Raw genomic sequence first — 17,306 nt, forward strand, 5'->3', positions numbered from 1 at the left:
TTTTTTTTCACCAAAATAATTAGTTTACCTAAATTTTTTTCATCTTAATTTTTAAACTCGTCAAAATTTTTTCCAAAAATTTTTTTTCACCCTAATTTTTCCCAAAAGTAGTTTTTTAATATTTTTTTTAAAGTATATATTGGTGAAGGGTATATACGATTCGAATATGGAAATCTTACTTATTTGAATTACTTTTATTTTTTTTTATAGAAAATTGTGTTATAGACAAGATTTTGTATAGAAAATTGTGTTATACACAAAATTTTCTAAAGAAAATAGTTTTATACACAAGATTTTCTATAGAAAATATCGTTATACACAAGATTTTCTATAGAAAATATCGTTATACACAAGATTTTCTATAGAAAATATCGTTATACACAAGATTTTCTATAGAAAATATCGTTATACACAAGATTTTCTATAGAAAATATCGTTATACACAAGATTTTCTATAGAAAATATCGTTATACACAAGATTTTCTATAGAAAATATCGTTATACACAAGATTTTCTATAGAAAATATCGTTATACACAATATTTTCTATAGAAAATAGTGTTAAATACACGATTTTGTTTAGAAAATATCGTTATACACAAGATTTTCTATAGAAAATATCGTTATACACAAGATTTTCTATAGAAAATATCGTTATACACAAGATTTTCTATAGAAAATTGTGTTTTATACAAGAATTGTGTTATACAAAAGATTTGCTATAGAAAATTGAGTTATACACACGTTTTTCGATAGAAATGAACAGCAGTCTTATTTAGACCATTGTTTCACGCTTTTAAGAAACAAAGCACATATTAAGATATAATTGTTTTGCTAAAAATTTAATCAATTAACTGCTAAAATACAACACTAACTAAACACCAATATTTCAAAATCAATGATATTAAAATTGCCCAAATTAAACCAACAAGTTTTAAACTAATGAAAAAAAATAAAATAAAATTTAACAAAATAAAAAAAATAATACCTTATAATGAGTACAATAATTTATCATGTAGCAAACAATATAGAAAAACATCAAAATTTTAGGTTTTAATGTTTAGTAAAATTACAAAAATTGTAACAATAAATAAAACAACTATATAAATAATATAAAATATTAATAAATTTGTTTAGCATTATTATAATTATTGTTAACCATTAACATAACAAAAAAACAAAATTTAACATGATTTATACATTATTTAAGCTTTTTTCTAGTGCAATTAAGACAGTCAATTAAATTTTAAGTCAAACACAAAATTTCCAATTAATTCTATTACAAAATATAACACACAAGCTTTAACTAAAATTTCCCTAAAATTTTCTTAATTCCTAATGTTAAATTACATTTAAACATTTTATTCAATTTACAAAAATCAATTATGAACTTATACTATTTATTAATAAACAAAAAACGTATTGTAATTATTGCTATAATTATATTAATAAACAAATTAATCCCCCTCCTTATAAGTAACAACGAATTAGGTTTTGAAATCTGTATTCCAAAAAAAAAAAATATTTAATACGTATTTGTTTGTTTATTTTCAATGTTATTTTAAAACTATTTGAAAAATAAAGACAAATATTATATGAACTTAAGAAATTTGCATATTTTTGGTTTTATTAAATTTATATCAGGATTCTATTTACATAGTTATGCTGAAAGGAGTGCCAAGTGAACAGAAACGGAACGTTTCAAACAAATGAAAAACAAACGAAAAAGTTGCAGAATACATTGAGGTAATTCAGTCTTGATTAAGCGATACATAATTAGGAAATTATGAGTTTATATGAAGTTTTAGTGATATCTGATTATCTGGTTAAATACTAACCTTAGATGACTCCCCGTGGTCCCGCTATATACTCCTTTTCATTAAAAACAATCGGTGTCTAGTATCAATTTTCTTTTTTCATTAAATATATATTTGGTGTTAAACATAAGGTACAAAAAATTCATTAAAAAAAACAAAACTTATTTTTTATTAAAAACAAACAAAAAAAACTTCACTGATGTATGAAAACTATACATTTAATGTATTAATTGTAATACTTTAAGGTATTTAAAAACTAATGTTTTATTATAAATGCTTGAATTATAAATCATGTTCTTCCAAAAACGACATGTCATCACAATCTTCTTCAACAGCGTCATTTAAATCTGCCAAAACCGGCATATTATTATCACATTCTTCTTCATCAACAGCATCATTGCAATCTTCTTCAAAATTGTCATCACAATCTTCTTCGTCGTTATCATCATAGAAATGTTCTTCAGACCAATCATCATCATCTTCGTCATCATCATCAGAATCAGTTTCAATACTAATATTATCATCTTGGTAACTTTCTGTCATATTGAAATCTTCTTCAGAACTGTTATCACTAACTTCAACAATTTCAAAACTAACATTATCGTCCTGGTAGCTTTCTCTTATATAGACTGTGATGATTTATTGTAGAAAATAAAATATTGTTATTAAATGTGAATATAATATAGAAAGGATTTGAAGGATGGTCAAATTTGAGGTTATAAAGTATATTGGCTGTCAAATGATGAAATTTCAAGTACTGAGTTGTCATTGTTTGTCATTTATTTAGAACAAACTTGGGACATTTTAATGGTATGACTCATATGATAACTGATTTTTCTTTGTGGACTCAATTTACTAATATTGGCATCAACGATGTTTTGTTTCAGCAAGCCGGCACCACTGTCCAACCAATTTAGTTGTTGCACGATAAAAGTTGAAATTCGGCTTCGAATTGACGAGAAAAGCGAAGCATTTTTGCAAAATGTGCTTAAAAATTTTGTGAAAAGATGGACAATTTGTCGATGTTTATTGCCTGCCTCGTTATTGTGATTTAATGCCGCTGGACTATTGTCCCTATGGCTATTTAAAATACCGGGTTTACGAGAACAAATCACAAACAACTGATGATGTTGATGAAATTCGACTCGTCCTTGATAAGATAAGGGAATTATTTTTTCAAAATGTGCATAAAAATGTTGTCAGCATATGCCATTATTAATCCCAATATTTCTACTTTACATTGGCAGCACTAAAACTGAATTTGTGCAAAAAAAAGTGGGGTTTAAAAACAATTTATTTCATAACCTCAAAATCATCTTTCTCGATTAGGAGATGTCAATTGGCCGCCACTGGACTATTTGCTGCGGTACCATTTCACTTATCTCGGCATTGACATGATAACTGAAGCTTGTAATGGAAAATCTGCTTACAAAAATAAGTACTACATTACATTCATATTCCAGGAATTGTTAGTTCATTTTTATTTCATTGATTTCAATCTCCTATTTCTAAAACTTTAGTTTTACATAACTTTGTATTGAAGGGAAGTGTACTTTTGCCCATTACCCTTCTAAACTATACTGAATTTTTCAATTTACTTCATCATCTCAAATTAGCTCAACCGTTAATTATAAATTTGAAAAAAAGAAAGCAACTTACTTTCACCACCAATATTGAAAATGCCTGTGGTAACTTTCTTCAAAGTTACTTTGAGCACATCTAAAGAATCTTCTGTTAGATATTCCTAAAACAATATAAATACATATATTTAAATGAATATTATATCTGTTATGTGATGGAAATCGATTTTGAAAACGAATCGTTTTGAAATCGTAATGATGATTTTATTACCGTCATTTAGAGTGTTATTAAAAAATTCTAATTTGATACTTTTCCATAAGGTTTTGTCACATTTATGGACTAAATTATGTGACATTTGCATTCTAGGCTGTAGTTTGGTTGGAAATACATAGATATTTGAAATAGAACCAATTTAATTACACTCTTTCAAATCGATGGTTCTGAAACCGATCGATTTCCATTACTATACTATAGGTAATTTATTAAATTAGACAAGCTGCATTGATCATAGACTATACTGTTTTTAATAACATTTTTTTTATACTTACATCAATCATCATTTGAAACGTACGTTTGGCCGTGATAATTATATGTACACAATCAGTGCGCAGGCCACTTAAACGTTGTTCTTGCAATATTTTAAGAGCCTTGGGTATAAGATCAGGTTTTAAAAGGTCACAGTTTCTCAGGTTAAGGTTTTTAAGTTTGTGACAACCTTTAATAAGTTGTAAGCATCCTGTATTGGTGATGTATTCGCTGTCTTCAATATAAACATCTTCCAATGCGGTCAGCTTCGCAAGTTTCGCCAAACATTCATCGATGAGATTATCACTGCTACAGCAAACAAGAACTTTTAAGTTTTTCAATTCAGACACCAATGAAGCCATTGCCACATTCACAACACTTGTATCCTCTAATATTAACTCTTGCAATTGATGAGCCTGGTGTTTTGCTAAATTCTGCAAGAAATCTACGCTGATAGAAGCTAAACTAGATTCGGTTATAGTTAATTGCTTTAGTTTGGGCAATTGTGCAATGCTGTTATAATTTGCCCAAGTAGTAGATAATTTAACGATTTCCAATTGTAATAAATGCTTTAAAATATGTTCAAAATCGTCTGTTTTCAATAGATTACAACCGGTTATATCGAGATAACGTAAATTTGTAAGATTTTTACAAATTTGTTTAAAATTACATGGCGCAATATTTGTACAACCCTTAAGTGATAACCTTTCCACGCCGCAGAAATTGTAAATATGCTTGCCTGTTTGAAAAAAAGAGAAATTTCATTAAAATTTATGCTAAAATTATTAAAAATATGTGATCAGTTATCAGATTTCAAATTTTTATTTAAAAATAATTAGAATTTATATTGAAACTTGCTGACAAACTTGCAAATCTGCAAAATGCTGGAAAACAATGTTACAGTTATGTTTATCCCCATGATTGGGATCAACATTTTATAGATTTATGTCAATAACTACTTTTACACTCACCAGTCAATTTTCCATTTTCTATAATATATAAATTCTTTACACTTGTTAAAGATTCCACACATTTTATCGTAACATCAGTGATATAAGTATGACATAACCATAATTCCTTTAAAAATTGCATCTTTTCAGTTAATAACATAAATGTTTGGGCTTCCATATCGAATGTTTCAATTTGAAGATTCTCTACATTTGTGCAGTATGATCCCAACTTCTCTATTAATCCTAAGGTTTCTGTACTAGGAGATGTATTGAAACCATCAAAATGCAGTAATGCCAACAAAATTTTTACTTGTGGTCCCACAATTAAAAGAAATATTTTAATTTGAAATTGTGTTAACTTTTTCAAAGAAAAAATATCTGTGCTTAAAAGGCGGTATTCAACACTTGCTAGCAATCTCAAAATGCCACTAAAACGTTGACATGTAAGTGCAAAATTTATTTGATCGCCTGCGGGTAATTTTTTACAAATGCATTCTAGGCAATCATCGTTTAAAGTTAAAATTAGAGCTTCATGGTCTGGTTTTGCATTGGAACGTATGTTATCAGTTCCAGTATGTTCAGTTAGTATTTGAATAATGCGTCGTTCACCATCTGGTTGCTGCCAACTCTCACAAGCATGCACCTCAACCTGGTTATTCTGACATTCATGACCGCAGCTGTCTAAAACTCTATAAATGTTTAAAGAAAAAATAGTTTGTAAAAAAAAAAAAAACAAAAGAACTACCTATATTCGGTTGTGCCGAATCATATATACCACTAGCTTGACCCGGTGCGCTTCGCTACCCCTGTCGTAGTAAAATAAAAAATATATAGCCTATCGACGCTTCCCAGTAAGGATCTATCTACGTTCCAAATTTCAATAAAATCGGTTCAGACGTTTAGGCGTGATGCTCAAACAAATAAACAAACCAACAAACAAACTTACAAAGACATTTATATATTTATATAGATTGTCCTTGTTTTTTCCTTATACCTATCTCACCCATTTGTGGGCTCGATTTTAAATAATAACCGAGCCCGGGTCTGTAGTGGATATATTGATGTATGCATCATGTATGCAATTTATTTTGGGGCTACAGAAAGTTAATTTCAACATACAGATGAACAGACGAACATGTCTATATATATTCCGCTATTTATAACGATCCAGAATATACTTTGTGTGGTCACAAATAAAAAATGCAGAAATTACAAACGGAATGACAAACTTATTGTGCTTGTCATAGAATCCAATTGTTTTCAGTCAGTTTTAAAAACGTACGATTGGATTCTATGACAACCTCTATTATAAACCATTCATGGTGTAGAGTATAAGCTGTAAAGCTAATTTGTACTTTATAGTATGTAGATACTTACATGGCCGCAACTTTAGCATCACAAAAATTTATATAACAGCGTTTGAGTTTACCCTCCTCCACCCATCGGTAAGACGAAACTTTACCAAACTCCCCAAAATGTTTCAAAGTATTTTTCTCGGAGGCCTATAAATGAATAAAACATAACATGTACAGAGGAGCTGAATGAATCCACCGGTATTATTTACTTACAATTTTTGGTAAATCCATATATACATTCTTAATAATAATGTTATCATGGGTATAGGCTTCATCACCAATAATCTTGTATGTTGCGTCTAATTTTAGTCACAATTTGATTAAATTATAAAACTAATGGAAAAAATATGTTGTTTTTGGTAAACTTACCACCATTTTCACTTGATGTGTCACTCATCATGTATCGAAACTTGAAAAATATAGTATTTTCCGTAAAGAATTTAGCCAAGGCGTATTTAACATTAATATTAAATGCACCTTGAATTTAGCTTTTATCCAAAAAGTTTGTCAAATTTCTAATAAAATATTAATTCAAACATTTAGGCGGGCATGTTTCAAGTTTTGGATTGTTGAGTACTTGCAATGATTCGGTTACTTTGTTTAGTGTTGGTAAGTGTTTTGTTTTTTTTAGGCAAATACTCGCTAAAAGCACTATTGCCAACTGTTCGTTTGTGTAAAAATACGTTAAAGAAAACTCAACTATCTAATTTGACACGAAGTATACCAAGCAGAGACCTGCGCCGTGTCGGCTGCAAGCCGGCTGAGCTGAGCCGCCGAAGATATTCAACACCCGCCGCCGCCGAACAATTTTCGGCGTGCAGTCGGCTTAAATGCAGCCGCCGTGCATAATTTTTTGTTTTATACCAAAAAAAAATATTGCTTCTAATTTAAATTTTTATTATTTTTTATGAAAAAAGATTATTGTTATATCCACAAAATTATTCATAGTGAATATAACCTATTGGAAACATTTCGTTTATTGTAACAATTACTACTGAAACAATAAAATGTAAATCAGTGATGGGATTTGTGGCACAATTGTGCCATTTTTGGCACTATTACGTTTTGAGTGTCACAATGGCTCACTTGATAGTACATATATAAATAAAAATAGTTTTAAGTAATAATTTCGGAAATGGATATTAAAAATGATCAACTTGTTTCTTACTTTAAAAATAACGAAGCTTTGTATAGTTAGACATGTTAGATATTCTGTAAAAATCTCCGATTGTCATAAAATATACAAAAAAGGTTGTACTTTTTGAATTCATAATTTTGGTTAAAGTTTGTTGTTATTACCTAATTAATTTTAAGACGATTTGAGTGGAATTCACTTAAAATGGAAATTTTTCCAATTAGGGCGGGGTTTTGACATGAAGATCAAATGCCAAATAGTAATCAGTAGGGGGCGGATTTTCATGCATTTATTATTGGAAAATATGCGCCTAAAAAATGCTTAAAAAAATAAAAATATGACCTAAAAATTAAAAAAAATATGCACTTATATTTTTGTGCAGAAACATAAAATAATTAAGTATGGATTTCGAAATGTCTTAAAAATACACAACACTGTTGCCAGCAGTTAGAACTCTTTAAATTATACTAGGAATTAAACAATTAAAGTTCTAGAACTATTTTTAACATAACTTTTCATCTAAAAAACGATGGATATTTATATTAATTGTAATATCTTGGTAAAGCCATGTTATGTAATCTATAGTGTAGGGACTTTAAACGTTAATTGTGTAGTGCATTTGTCTCTCAGTTATCCAAAATTACTAGTTTACGACAGTATCGTAGAACTACTTGGAAATGACTGTCAGGAGCGGTTACTGTGCAGGTGAAGTTACAAAATCTTTCGATAACGAAATCTCTTATAAATCGAATGTGCAATGAAAACAAATATGAATGTTTTCGACACATTTAATGAATTTTTGATACTAAAATTAAACTTTTTTGAAGAAAAATGTTTTGAAATAATAAATTTCAATTACTGATAGAGAAATGAAGAACTTAATGCCAGTTTCTCGATGTCAAAAGAAGTTAGTCGATAAAATTTACTGCTATTTCTATAACAAATTCGACAAAAAAATGTTTGTCGAAACAATGTATTACCCATTAACGACAAAAAATTATATTTTTATTAAAAATTGGCATAATATGCATATAAATATGCATTTTGAAGTAAAATATAACAAAATATGCATTATCAATAAAATATGCAAAAATATGCACTAACAAATCGATGCCATTTTGCAGTAAAATGTGCGATTCGGATAGATAATTAGTCTACATTGTATTTGGACGTTCGAGAAAAAACATGTATTTGCATATAAATCCGCCCCCTAGTAATCAGATTTGTTTATCTAAAAATAATCTAACGTGGATTAACTTTGATTTTTTTTTGTTATAGTTTAATATAGCCATACATAACGTCAGAAAATCAAGAAAAAGAAGAAAATATATTGGAAACAATCTAAAACGTTTATTTAGACAAAAAATAAAAAAAATTTAATAATATATTTTCAAGTCTCTTTAATCTTCCTTATCACTGGAATGATCCAATTTTTGTATGTTTTCTACTTTATACTACTTTTTAACAAATTGTATAAAAAATTGTGTCAAAAGGGATCCAAATTCGGTTTATTTTGTGAAAAGTAGTTTTGGCACTATTGAATCCATTTTGGCACAATTTATACATCCACTAAATGTTTAAATCCCATCACTGTTGTAAATGCTCTCGATTTACGTAATTATAATATAATAATATGTATTATGATATATAAAATTTTCTCATTTATTTACTTTTATATTTATATTTATTTATTTCTAATACATTTTGACCTTTTTTTAATATCCAAGAATCTGCCTTGTTGTATACTAATACATTTTGTTACTTAGAAAATAGATTCAGCATAAATAAAATGAACTGGATTCATTGATCTCAATTAATGTATTTATAGACGGCAATACTGAGTATTAATATTTGTCAAAAACTCAAATATCATAATACAATTTCATCGTCTAAACCATGGCAGAATTAACCAGGTACAATTATTAGGGAGAGTTTTCAATATTTACCCCTACAACGTCAAATAAAGCATTTACTCTCATCACATTTTATTTTGTTTTCGCGATATTTTGCACGTTATATTAAAACCAACACACATTTATTTGGAAAAATTTTAATTTCAATTAAATATTTCACGAAAAAAAGTAAAATTTGTTTAAAAAACCACAAATAAATTTATTTTTGTTTTAGACATTTCCTTTTGTTTTATTCTAATTTTATTTTGTTTGACGTTATAGGGAATGTATAATTGATAACATACTTTCTAATAATTGTACCTTGCTTGTTCTGCCATGGTCTAAACAAAATTTGTATTAGATTTTCATAAAATACAAATGATTTTTTTCAAAAACTTTTTATTTTCTTATGTATCGGGTGTGTATTTATAAATACAAATAAGGCAAACAAAAATGTCAAGAAAATATAAAATAAAAATAAAGTTTGCAGAAAAATATCAATCAACAAATAAATAAAATATTTGTAATACTATCGTGTAAACAATAAATGTTTTTTTGAAATACCGAATGATTTCAATAATATTTTAAATTTGAAAAGTGTTAATACTCAGTATTGCCGTCTATAAATACCTTTAACAACATAAAAATTTAAATTAATTTATTTTATATGAAAATTCAAATTTATTTCAAAATATTTTGAATTCAATTCATACTTTTTTGTGTCTATATTTATTTTCTTCATTTAAACTGAAATACATTTTATATTGTTTTGTATAATTATATCTATCTTGTTGAATATTATTAATTTTGAAAAGTTATTGTTTTATGTTATTTTTTTTTTTTGTTAAACACAATAATAAAAAAACATTTTTAATAAAATATGATTTTTTTAAATAAAATGTCTTATTTTATTATTCTTTATAACTTTTGTCTAAATTGTTTATTTGGAAAACTTATATTAAAGACATTTTAATAGATTTGCAACTATTATTTACATGTACATATGACAAAATTAACATTTTAGTTAAAATTTGTCGTAAATGAATCAAATAGTCATGTTTGGTATTTTCAGCCGGCTGGCCGCCGATTTTGAGTCGCCGCCGATGATTTTTATTTAAGCCGCCGCCGCCGATTAAATTGCTCGGCGCAGGTCTCTGATACCAAGGCGAATTCATAAAAAAAGATGGTGTCAGTTCTACAAAAACAACGATTGGTCTTAACAAATGTCAAAAAACCAAAATGAAAAATTAAACAAATAAGTATTTAAACTTAATATAGTGTAGATAATTGAATAGTGACGGCTTTACTTATTTATGTAAACAATAAATATTTTGTTAATAAGTTTAGAATATGTAGATATTTAAATATAAAAACAAGCTTTGACAGTTGTTAGAACCAAAATCATATGTGACTGACTCCACCTTATATAAATTCGCCTTGATTTATACATTCTTTAAGCTTTTTTCTAGTGCATAAAATACATTTCAAATTACTAATTCTATTACAAAATAACACACAAGCTTTAAATAAAATACCCCCTCCCACTAAAAAAAAAATTTAAAAATTTTAATTTCTTAATTCCTAATGATAAATTAATTACATTTAAATATTTTTTTATTCAACTTACAAAAATCAATTATGAACTTATACTATTTATTAATAAATAAAAATACCTTGTAATTATTGCTATAATTATATTAATAAACAAATTAATCCCCCTCATAAATAACAACGAATTAGGTTTTGAAATCTGTATTCCAAAAAAATATTTAATACGTATTCGTTTGTTTATTTTCAATGTTATTTTAAAACTATTTGAAAAATAAAGACAAATATTATATGAACTTAAGAAATTTGCATATTTTTGGTTTTATTAAATTTATATCAGGGGGGTTACTCCCTAATTCGATTCGAAAGGAAATCGTTTCGAATTGCAATGTATTTAGCACACATTTTCGAACATTTCCGTTTTCGGATTGAGTTACGCAGTAACCCCCCAGGATTCTATTTACATAATTATGCTGAAAGGAGTGCCAAGTGAACAGAAACTGAACGTTTCATTAAACAAAGTTTCCGAGAAAATCGAGACAAAGGAAAAAGTTAGAAAATACACTGAAGTATTTCAGGTCTTGATTATAAGATACACAACTACCAAAATGTCAGTACATATGAAGACCCGTGATATCTGATTATCTTGTTAAATACTAACCTGAAATTTATATTAGTTGACTCCCCGTGGTACCGCTTTTCATTAAAAATTCATTTTTTTTTTCATAAAATATTTATTTGATACAAAAAATTCATTAAAAAAACAAAACTTATTTTTTATTAAAAACAAACAAAAAAACTTCACTGATGTATGAAAACAATACATTTAATGTATTCATTATGTACTTAAATACCTAAACAACGAATGTTTTATTATAAATCATGTTCTTCCAAAAACGACATGTCATCACAATCTTCTTCAACAACTTCATTGAAATCTTTCAAAAACGACATGTCCTCACAAACTTCTTCATCAACAGCATCATTGAAATCTGCCAAAAACGACATTTTATTATCACAATCTTCTTCATCAACAGCATCATTGCAATCTTCTTCAAAATTGTTATCACAATCTTCTTCGTCGACATCATCATAGAAATGTTCTTCAGACAAATCATCATCTTCGTCATCCTCATCAGAATCAATTTCAATACTAATATTATCATCTTGGTAACTTTCGGTCATACTGCGATCTTCTTCAGAACTGTTATCAGAAAGTTCAACAATTTCAAAACTAACATTATCATCCTGGTAGTTTTCTCTTATATAGACTGTAATGATTTATTGTAGAAAATAAAATGTTATTAAATGTGAATACATATAGGAAGGATTTAAAGAATGGTCAAATTTGAGGTTATAAAGTAAATTTCATCAATGATGAAATTTCAAGAAATTTCTAACAATAAAACTGAATTTTTGTAAAAAAAAAGTGGGTTTTAATGTCAATTTATTTCATAGCCTCAAAATCATCTTCAGATTTCCCGGTGGCGAAATTTCTCGATTTGGAGATGTCAATTGGCCGCCTCGTTCTTGTGATTTAACGCCGCTGGACCATTTGAACAACTTCACTTACCTCGGCATTGACAAGATATGTGATGCTTTTATTGCAAAATGTGCTTACAAATTTTGTGAAAAGAGCGGACGTCTGCTTACGTGCTAGAGATCATATGCCATTTTAAATTTCCATCTTTCTACTTTACATTATTATTTGCTTAACTTTGTTTTGAATCACAATGGACCCATAGGTCTCAGAGTGGAAGTGTACGTTTTCCCACTACCCTTCTAAACTAAAATAAAACTGAATTTGTCAATTTACTTCATCACCTCAAATTTGCCCAACCGTTAATTATAAATTTGAAAAAAAAGAAAGCAACTTACTTTTACCACCAATATTGAAAATGCCAGTGGTAACTTTCTTCATAGTTACTCTGAGCACATCTAAAGAATCTTCTGTTAGATATTCCTAAAACAATATACATATATTTAAATAAATATCTGGTATGTGATGGAAATCGATTTTGAAAATGAATCGTTTTGAAACCCTAAAAGCTGGTGATGATTTTATTACTCTAATTTTGAGTGTTGTTAAATAATTCGTATTTGATAAATTTGTGGACAAAATTATTTAATATTTGTCTTCTGGGCTGTATTTGAAAAGGAAATAATATGCCATTGGTTAAGAACTTGTACTCGAAGTAGTACAAATTGCATTAAACTCTTTCAAATCGATCGATTTCCATTACATAAGGCGTATTAATCTCTTACTATAATTAACACATCTTATTAATTAATACTTACATCAATCATGCTTTGAAACGTACGTTTAGCCGTGAGAATTATATGTACACAATCAGTGCGCTGGCCACTTAAACGTTGTTCTTGCAATATTTTAAGAGCCTTGGGTATAAGATCAGGTTTTAAAAGGTCGCAGTTTCTCAGGGTAAGGTTTTTAAGTTTGAAACAACCTTTAATAAGTTGTAAGCATCCTGTATTGTTGATATATTCGTTGCCATCAATATGAACATCTTCCAATGCGGTCAGCTTTGCAAGTTTCGCTAAACATTCATCGTTCAGAGTATCACTGCTACAGCAAACAAAAACTTTCAAGTTTTTCAATTCAGACACAAATGAAGCCATTACCACATTCACAACACTTGTACCATGTAATATTAACTCTTGCAATTGATGGGCCTGGTGTTTTGCTAAATTCTGCAAGAAATCTACGCTGATAGTTGCAAATATATATTCGGTTATACTTAATTGCTTCAGTTTTGGCAATTGTGCAATGCTGTTATAATTTTCGTGGGTAGTGGATAATTTAACGATTTCCAATTGTAATAAATGCTTTAAAATATGTTCAAAATCGTCTGTTTTCAATAGAATACAACCGGTTATATCAAGATAACGTAAATTTGTAAGATTTTTACAAATCTGTTTAAAATGATATGGCTCAATGTTTCTGCAATTCTTAAGGGATAATCTTTCCACGCCACAGAAATTGTAAATATGCTTGCCTGATTGAAAACAAGAGAAATTTCATTAAAATTTACAGTTTTTCGTTAGAAATAATTAGAATTTATATTGAAAGTTTGAAGACGGCAACAATTTACTGACAAACTTTTAAATCTGACTATGTTTATCCCCTTGGGGATAAAAATTTTATAGATTTAAGTTAATAACTACTTTTACACTCACCAGTCAATTTTTTATTATCCATAATAAATAAATTCTTGACATTTGTTAAAGATTCCACACATTTGATCGTAACATCAGTTAAAAGATAATCATTTAACCACAATTCATTTAAAAATTGCAGTTTTTCAGTTAATAACATAAATGTTTTGGCTTCCATATCGAATGTTTCAATTTGAAGATTTTCTACATTTGTGCAGTATATTCCCAACATCTCATATAATCTTAAGGTTCTTGAGGTAGCTGCAGGTTCAAAGACATCATCAAAATTCAGTGATCCCATCAAAACTTTAACTTGTGGTCCCACAATTAAAAGAAATATTTTAATTTGAAATAGTGTTAACTTTTTCAAAGATAAAATATCTATATTTAAATGGCGATATTCAACACATGCTAGCAATCTCAAAATGCCACTAAAACGTTGACATGTAAGTGCAAAATTTATTTGATCGCCTGCGGGTAATTTTTTACAAATGCATTCTAGGCAATCATCGTTTAAAGTTAGAATTAGGGATTCAGGGTCTGGTTTTGCATTGGAAGGTCTGTAATCAGTTCCAACATGTTCAGTTAGTATTTCAATAATGCGTCGTTCACCATCTGGTTGCTGCCAGCTCTCACAAGCAAGCACCTCTACATCGTTATTCTGACAAACATAGATGCCCAAAACTCTATAAATGTTGAAAGGAAAAATGGTTTGTAAAAAAAAAATTATCTTATAGGTTTTGTGATATTTTCTAAACTTAAAAGCATGTTTGTTGAAATAAATATTATTTCAATATAAAGAGAAATATCAGTTTGTTAGTGGTTACACTTTTTCCGCCAAATATTTTAACAATGTGAACGTACCCTTTAGGTTTTTGACAATTACGTATCGTCACTAGTGAATGGTATGAAAAGCTAATAATCGATTTTCGAATTTTCGATCAACCATTTTCATTACGATTTTTACAGCCGATTAATCGAACCCAATAATAGATTTTTTAATAATCGACCTGCATTTTTGGGAACTATAGTAAATGACGTTATAATTACGGATTAAAATCATATTTTGGAAGAGTATTATATATAACTCCTTTATGTTGAGATGCTCATTTTATAAACCGTAGCACTTTTTATAAAAATTTCTCATTAAAAAATGAGGTCCTTTTTATACCTATATTGCAAATTTTAATCAGCCTTATCATGTAAGGCGTAGTGGTTTTACGACAACGACAGTTTCGTACTAGATTAATGAAGCAGATTGAATAATTTCTTTAATCTAGTACGAAACTGTCGTTGTCGTAAAACGACTACGCCTTAAATGATAAGGCTGAATGAAAGCAAAAAACGTAAACAATACTAAAAATCCCGGAATTTTATTTCTATTTCGATTAATCGTTATCAAAAATCGATTACAGCATAAAAATCGGAGTATATAAGCGATCACGAAATAATAGATTTTAGACCCTGAAACATTCACTAATCGCCACTATGTTAGACCCCTTTCACATTAGGCAATTTAGTTTATAAACTATAGTTTGCATGTTGTTTTGTTGTTGGGCAACTAAATTGTGTAAAGTGAAAGAGGTCTTATCCTATGGAAATAGTTTTTTTTGCGGAATTTGTGAAAAGTACAAACGTTATCACAAACTTATTATAAACCACTCATGGTGTAGGGTATAATAACCTGTAAAGTTAATTTGTACTTTATAGTATGTAGGTACTTACATGGCCGCAACTTTAGCATCACAAAAATTTATATAACAGCGTTTGAGTTTATCCTCGTCCACCCATTGGTAAGACGAAATTTTACCAAACTCCGAAAAATATTTCAAAGTATTTTTCTCGGTGGCCTATAAATGTATAAAACATAACATAATACCTCAACAGTTATAGAGGAGGTGAGTGAGTCCCCCTTTATTATTTACTTACAATTTTTGGTAAGTCCATGTATACATTCTTAATAATAATGTTATCTAGGGTGTAGGCTTCCTCACCAATAATCTTGTATGCTGCCTCTAATTTTTATCACAATTTTATTAAATTATAAAACTAATGGAAAAAATATACATATTGTTTTTAGTAAACTTACCACCGTATTCACTTGATGTGTCACTCATCATGTATCGAAACTTGATAAATATATTTTCAGTTTTAATAGAGCTTTTCTCTAAAAAGTTTGTCAAATTCCTAATGTATTTCCAAATAAAATAATTCAAACATTTAAGCGGGCAAGTTGGATTGTTGAGTACTTGAAATGAATTGGTTACTCTGTTCAGTGTTGGAAAGTGTTTTGATTTTTTGAGCAAATACTCGCTATAAGCACTGTTGCCAACTTTTGTCTAGAAATACGTTTTAACGTACATATTCTAATTTGATTAAATACACCAATTCCCCGGTTTAAGCCACTAATTGGGACCGGAGAACCGTGACGCAACCCGAATCACGATTTTCCATAAATTTTTCAATAAAATATTAATTTTTTAAAATATTTTTTCGAAACAAACAATCGACTTTCTGCTACAAAAGTTGAAAAGACGAAATGGACTTATTGGTCGGAAAAAGTCGATAAAAGTTGATTTTTTTTATTTTTAAATTTTGTTGTAAAAGCTTTATAAAATTAGTATTTCTCATCAATAAATCTAGAGAACATATATTTCTACATTAAAACTTGATGCAATGTCTAAAAAGTCTAAAATAATCAATTTTTCATAATTAGCTAGTCAACTATTCCAAAATTTTAAAAGGTCAACTTTTTAGAAATCGAAAAGTCGACTTTTTGTTTCAACTGTTCCATAGGGTAACATAGAGACGAGACGTAATTGTCAAAAACCTAACTCTTGCAACAACAAAATACATGCTAGTCAATGTATTTTATTGTTGTATCAGACATATGATTTGTTTTATTTTTGTTTGACAAATCGGAATGTCTCGACTCTATGTATAATTCTCTATGAACTGTTCTTTAACCCTTAACGACTACGGGAACACCGGTGTCCCAACACAAAAATATTGAATAACCAAAAATATGGTTTTTATTTTAATTAGTTCGTAAACGTGTCTCTTGGTAATGTGTTTAGATTAAAACAAGTCCGGTTACAGCATTTATTTTTTATTGTATTTGAAAATTAACAGTTTTATTGGTGCTGTGTTCAAAAATTAGTCTTATGGTCGTGAAAGGGTTAATAACAATTAATAGATCCAAGAATTGATAAGCCAGCGTTTTAAAATACTTTTTTTGTTGTAATGTTATGAATGAAACATTTCCTTGTCTGGCTCCCAGAACTAGTTTCAAGTATTACTGTTTCGAATAAAAAACAATGATGGAAGAAC

General features: G+C 28.4%; 2 protein-coding genes across 2 annotated transcripts; both read right to left on the bottom strand.

Moving 5' to 3' along the window:
- Positions 1 to 1,905: 1,905 nt before the first annotated feature.
- LOC135961120 (uncharacterized) lies at positions 1,906 to 6,746 on the bottom strand. Its single transcript, XM_065512616.1, has 7 exons — positions 6,597 to 6,746; positions 6,441 to 6,526; positions 6,250 to 6,374; positions 4,894 to 5,561; positions 3,946 to 4,661; positions 3,476 to 3,560; positions 1,906 to 2,445 (listed from the first exon to the last, which is right to left on the bottom strand). The coding sequence occupies exons 1-7, from the start codon at positions 6,625 to 6,627 to the stop codon at positions 2,099 to 2,101; spliced, it is 2,058 nt and encodes a 685-aa protein (XP_065368688.1). The 5' UTR covers positions 6,628 to 6,746; the 3' UTR covers positions 1,906 to 2,098.
- Positions 6,747 to 11,580: 4,834 nt separating this feature from the next.
- LOC135961121 (uncharacterized) lies at positions 11,581 to 16,093 on the bottom strand. Its single transcript, XM_065512617.1, has 7 exons — positions 16,066 to 16,093; positions 15,906 to 15,991; positions 15,702 to 15,826; positions 13,998 to 14,662; positions 13,101 to 13,816; positions 12,681 to 12,765; positions 11,581 to 12,073 (listed from the first exon to the last, which is right to left on the bottom strand). Exons 1-7 carry the CDS (start codon positions 16,091 to 16,093, stop codon positions 11,676 to 11,678), a joined length of 2,103 nt encoding a protein of 700 aa, XP_065368689.1. The 3' UTR covers positions 11,581 to 11,675.
- Between the last annotated feature and the right edge of the window lie 1,213 nt (positions 16,094 to 17,306).

The sequence above is a fragment of the Calliphora vicina genome, chromosome 5 (genome assembly GCF_958450345.1).
Source record: "Calliphora vicina chromosome 5, idCalVici1.1, whole genome shotgun sequence".
Lineage (NCBI taxonomy): Eukaryota > Metazoa > Arthropoda > Insecta > Diptera > Calliphoridae > Calliphora > Calliphora vicina.

Coding starts and splice junctions, on each gene's coding strand:
- LOC135961120 (XM_065512616.1), bottom strand. CDS start 6,627: ATGATGAGTGACACATCAAGTGAAAATGGTG. Junction 6,527..6,596: donor CACATCAAGTGAAAATGGTG/GTAAGTTTACCA, acceptor GACTAAAATTAG/ACGCAACATACAAGATTATT. Junction 5,562..6,249: donor GATGCTAAAGTTGCGGCCAT/GTAAGTATCTAC, acceptor AAACATTTATAG/AGTTTTAGACAGCTGCGGTC.
- LOC135961121 (XM_065512617.1), bottom strand. CDS start 16,093: ATGAGTGACACATCAAGTGAATACGGTG. Junction 15,992..16,065: donor CACATCAAGTGAATACGGTG/GTAAGTTTACTA, acceptor GATAAAAATTAG/AGGCAGCATACAAGATTATT. Junction 13,817..13,997: donor GGATAATAAAAAATTGACTG/GTGAGTGTAAAA, acceptor GTTTTCAATCAG/GCAAGCATATTTACAATTTC.